The sequence below is a fragment of the Dromaius novaehollandiae genome, unplaced genomic scaffold (genome assembly GCF_036370855.1).
Source record: "Dromaius novaehollandiae isolate bDroNov1 unplaced genomic scaffold, bDroNov1.hap1 HAP1_SCAFFOLD_41, whole genome shotgun sequence".
Lineage (NCBI taxonomy): Eukaryota > Metazoa > Chordata > Aves > Casuariiformes > Dromaiidae > Dromaius > Dromaius novaehollandiae.
In genome coordinates, this window is record NW_026991492.1 from 1,173,833 (window position 1) to 1,179,003 (window position 5,171).

General features: G+C 52.5%; 1 protein-coding gene across 1 annotated transcript; it reads left to right on the forward strand.

Annotated features, from left to right (window-relative positions):
• Positions 1-2,643: 2,643 nt before the first annotated feature.
• On the forward strand, positions 2,644-3,579 carry LOC135326939 (olfactory receptor 14A16-like). The gene has a single exon (XM_064504581.1). It carries the CDS (start codon positions 2,644-2,646, stop codon positions 3,577-3,579), a length of 936 nt encoding a protein of 311 aa, XP_064360651.1.
• The last annotated feature ends 1,592 nt before the right edge of the window (positions 3,580-5,171 follow it).

The following is a 5,171-nucleotide window of genomic DNA, read 5'->3' on the forward strand; positions in this document are numbered from 1 at the left end:
CCTGCCCAGTAAAGAGATGGGAATAGGGGCTTCCAGAGTGGGACATTTCGACCTCTCATAGATAGTCATCCTCTGACGAAAGAAATTGCAATGTTGGAATCTGTCTCTCTCCACTCTTTAGCAAAGGACAATGAGATGATTATTTTAGTTTACTTCAGTGAGCATTTCCCAGGAGGAGGGAGCACAAGGGACAGAGAAATTCAGGCCTTCACCTGGGCCTCTGCTCCTGAGTGAGGCCAGGCTCCTGGGATGGAGGGAGCTCATGGCAACCTGGCAGCACTGCCCAGAGACAGCTGTGTGCAGGAGCAGCTCCTCTGCAAGGAGCAGCAGGGCTGCGGGCACTGCCTGCTGCTGCTGACAGGAGATGAGAGAAGGCAGAGAGAAGTGCAAGGCAGTGTGGAGTGGGAGGACAGCTGAGTGCTCCTTGTGGGAGAAATCTTCACAGCCCCTGACACGGTAAGCCTCTGGCTGCAGGGCAACGCTACTGACGTTCCTGGGGGGGTCTTCTGAACCCAGTCCATCCTATAATTGGTAGATTGAGTTATGAATTCAGTGACCTCTGGCAGGACAGGTTCATTCTCCTGTCAAGAAGGCCATGCGTGGGTCAGGGGTACCAGCAGCTCGAGCTCATGCACAGGTTATGTCCAAAGGGTCTTTTCAGAGGAAGATAAAAAAAAAAAAAGCCTAATTGAAAGGGAAGGAGTTCTCCTTCTAGTAAAAGCTCGTTAGTACTACCAAAACTAGAAAGAATACATCTTAATTTTGGCAGGGAGAAAAGAGGAAAGAACTTTCTGGTTTGGCAAAAGGAACATGGACTCCCAAACCTTCACTCTCAGAGATCAATAGGTCTGTGAGAAACTCCAGCAAACCCCTTCAACCCCACCTCAGCCTACAGACAGCACCGGCAGCACCTTTATTGCCTGATAAGAGTTTTTCTGACCCGCTCCTTAGGACCTGTGAGAACAGAGATACCTGTGCCCAGTGCCCTGTCCTGGGCAGTTTCTGTAGGGCAGAACTGAGCACACAGAGGGTGGGATGGGGTCTGTGAGCACTGACTGGGAAAACCATGTTGGGACAGAGAAAGAGCTGCCAGCAGGGGCAGTGCCAGGCAGCAGAGATGGGCAGGGAATGAGAGGGAACTGCCAACAGAATCGTCATGGGAGAATGGATTTGAGCAAGTCTTGGTCAGTCCCTGCAATGCAGACAGCTTCTTCTGCGCAAGCCTCCCACATCTCCCCTCCCACCCAGCAGAGCCTCTTGCCTGGCAGCCATGGGGTCCAGGGCATGAGCCCCCTCCTCTGCAGCCAGACCTCCAGCAGAGGAGAGGGGCCTCTCTGCTGCCACGGGCAAATTTACTGCTGCCCGACAAAGGGGCTGAGAGCGACTGCCCTGTGATGTCACCGTCTGTGAGGTGGCATGCCCAGCTGGGTAAGGTGGAGGCTTTCCTGAGTGCCCATCTGCCTCTCTCTCCTTGCCTCCCTTGGCAGCAGAATCATGGTGTTGCTCCTTGTTTCCCCTCCTCTCCATGTTGCCCCTGTTCTTCTCTCAGGCTCCCTGGGTCTGCTGGGTTTTCAGCTGCAGTTCTGACACCTGCCCTGCAAGTTGTGCAAGAGAGGGGTCTGCTTGGGAGTGGGGTGTCCGCAGCCTCCTTCTAACCTGTGTGACTCCAGGAAATGCAGTCTGTGGGGTTAGGAGTTCAGGTGACTCTCCCTCAAGGAAATCCCATCTTCAGTCCTAACGTCCTTTGACCATTTCCATGTCATGTCCTGCCAGACTTTGAGCTACCCTCCAGAAGGGCACCGCTGCTTCATGGCATTTCTGTGATGTCTGAGAGATCCATGAAGAATCTGTAGAGATGCTGAGAGTATGGAGATGGTATTGGGAAACTGTATACGGGCAGCTGAAGAGAGCCCTGTGTGTCCTTGCTTAGAAGGGGAGTGTGGAGACCTCCCTCTGGTGCCCTGAGAAAGGGAGAGACAGTTGGAGATCTGTTGTTTTGAAACTAGAGTCATCTGCTCTTAGCAGTGGCTGGTTTGTTTTTAGTGAAACGTATGACAGTGATCATCCTCCAGCTCAAAGAGGTGTGAGCACAGGACAGCTGGGAACAAGGCTAATGAACAGACAAACTATCCTCACTCTGTACCAAGTAGCAGTGTATCTTTTTTTTTAAAAAAAAGACTCACAGTAGAAATGCTGAGAATTTCTACTTTTGAGGAACACTCCCCAGGGGTAACAGGGGCATCTAAAAGAAAAACAATATTAAAAATTCCCCAAAATTCTGTTTCTCAACCCTCATTCTTTAGAGCAGGTAGTGGAAACACTGAAAAGCCATTCCACATAATGAACAGATTATATTTGACAGAAATTATGAGTGCCAGAGCTGTTGACCCCTGTTCCCATGTTCCCACTACCGTACAGCAGGACTGACTCCTCTGCAGCCCATGGGCAGAGGCTTCTGCTCCTCACAGCACACTCAGCCAGCACAACCCAGAGCTCAAGTAAAGTACCCACCCAGTGAGCCTCCAAAAAAGAGAGAGGCAATGTGGTGTTTTCAATGAGATTTTTTTTTCCCCTTGGAAGGTCTCTCCTAACTTGTCAATGTCTTTTCCTCCTTAGACAATCCCCAAAGCCCAGTGGGACCAAATGTCCAACAGCAGCTCCTTCAATGAGTTCCTCCTCCTGGCATTCACAGACACACGGGAGCTGCAGCTCCTGCACTTTCTGCTCTTCCTGGGCATCTACCCGGCTGCCCTCCTGGGCAATGGCCTCATCATCACAGCCATAGCCTGCGACCATCACCTCCACACCCCCATGTACTTCTTCCTCCTCAACCTCTCCATCCTCGACCTTGGATGCATCTCCACCACTGTCCCCAAATCCATGGCCAATTCCCTGTGGGACACCAGGGCCATTTCCTATGCAGGATGTGCTGCCCAAGTCTTCCTGCTTCTCTTTTTGTTTCCAACAGAGTATTCTCTTCTCACAGTCATGGCCTATGACCGCTACATTGCCATCTGCAGACCCCTGCACTATGGGACCATCATGGACAGCAGAGCTTGTGTCAAAATGGCAGCAGCTGCCTGGGCCAGTGGTTTTATCAATGCTCTCCTGCACACTGCGAACACCTTTTCCATACCACTCTGCCAAGGCAATGTGGTGGAGCAGTTCTTCTGTGAGATTCCCCAGATCCTCAAGCTCTCCTGCTCAGACTCCTACCTCAGGGAAGTTGGCCTTCTTGTGTTTACTGCCTGTTTAGGCTTTGGGTGTTTCATTTTCATTGTGCTGTCCTACGTGCAGATCTTCACTGCTGTGCTGAGGATCCCCTCTGAGCAGGGCCGGCACAAAGCTTTCTCCACGTGCCTCCCGCACCTGGCCGTGGTCTCCCTGTTCATCAGCACAGGCATGTTTGCCTACCTGAAGCCCCCCTCCCTCTCTTCCCCAGTTCTGGATCTGGTGGTGGCTGTTCTGTACTCGGTGGTGCCTCCAGCAGTGAACCCCCTCATCTACAGCATGAGGAACAAGGAGCTGAAGGATGCCCTGAAAAAATTGATAAAGTGGAAACAAGGTCAGCACCAATAAGTGTCCCACTACATACACACCCCAGGGTATCTGTCATGAAGGCTGTGTGTTGTGCATTTCTTTCTTACTTTTCTCTTTTACATTCATGTGAAAAGAAAAAATGTTCTGGTTCACATCAGATCTCCTCAGGAATCTCTCCTTTGAATCTGACCCAGAGACTGTGTTGAAGCAGGAAGCCAGGCTTCCCCCTTCATCAGCAGAGGTGGAGGAAACCTCAGATCCTGCTAGTCTGAGATCTCTTGGATGCCCTCAACGAAATGAGGAAAGTCTGGTTTTGGCAGTGTCTGTTTTAGCACTACCACAGCAGGCATTGCCTTGCCACAGCCTTGGCCTGAGGGCTGCAGCTTTCCTGAAGACACGTCCACCAACAGCAGCAGGACTTTCTCTTTCCAGGGCTGGTCTCCTCCTTTTCAAACTGTCCCGTTGTGCTCTGATGTGTGTATAGGCCTAAGCGCTCTCCCAACGTGGTGGTGGGAGGGTTGTGTTTCCCTGTGCATTCCTGTGAGCACAGGCAGGACCAGGCATTTGGCACATTTATGCCAGACCTAGCCTCCAGCATAGCACTTCTGTAGTAAAAGGCCATCTCCTTATTGACATGCCTGAAGTCTGGCCTTTCTTCAGAAGATGGAGTCAAAAATACACCCAAGAGATTGCACCACAAAAGGGCCTGCTGCTCTGCTTGTGAACTCCATGGGCTCTGGGGCACTAGCTTATAGTCCCAGTGTGATCTGTTAGGGACAAAGGGCTGGATTCAGGGCTCGTTTCTCAGTGACCAGTGCCAGTGGAGATGGGGAATGGTCTCTGAGTTGCCTGCTTGGGGCTGTCCCACAGGTGACAGTGCTGATGAGCGATGCCCATCCTTCTGGAGGGGAATTGGATCCCCAGCAGAGCTTGGGGGATCTCCAGGGACAGTGTGTGCCTGGAGTGGGCAGTGAGTGGAGCCTTGAAAATGATGGATGGTCCATGGTGCAGTAACCAGAAGACAGAACACTAAATCCAGGGATGCATGGGGAAATGAGGACAGCTGGACTGTTTGTGTATCATTTGTGATGGGGCTTCTGCTACAAAGCGGATGTTTGGAGGAACAGGAAGAGCTTCTGTGTGGTAAGCAGAGCCAGGAGCCGAGGGTGCCAGCAAGGCAGGCAGGGCAGTGTCCCACGGACAAGAGGTGCTGTTCCATGGTGCCCGGACAAGAGGAGCAGACCACGTTTGGGGGTGGTAACCAGGGTCAGGCACAGTCCAGCACTCTCCAGAGACTGGAGGGCTCCAACCAGCCCTGCTTTGCATGGAAGGTGGGACTGGAGCCCTCCAGAGGTCCCTTGCGACCAAAACTCCTCTGCGACTCCAAGAATTCTTGCTCCTCAACCTCTGCTCCAGAAGCACTGGAAGCTCACTCTGCACTGGAAGCTCATGAACGTCCCGGCGCTCCTACCCTGGAGCTGGCATCCACCCCAAGTGTGAAGCCTGGCCAGTGCCCTTGCTGTGCAGTGGAGGGCAGGGGTCTTCATCCCAATTTTCCCTGTTCCTCCCCTGCTCCCAGGATCACTGCTGCTGTGCCCATGTCAAACCCTCCTGCCATCAGACTGCCCTGG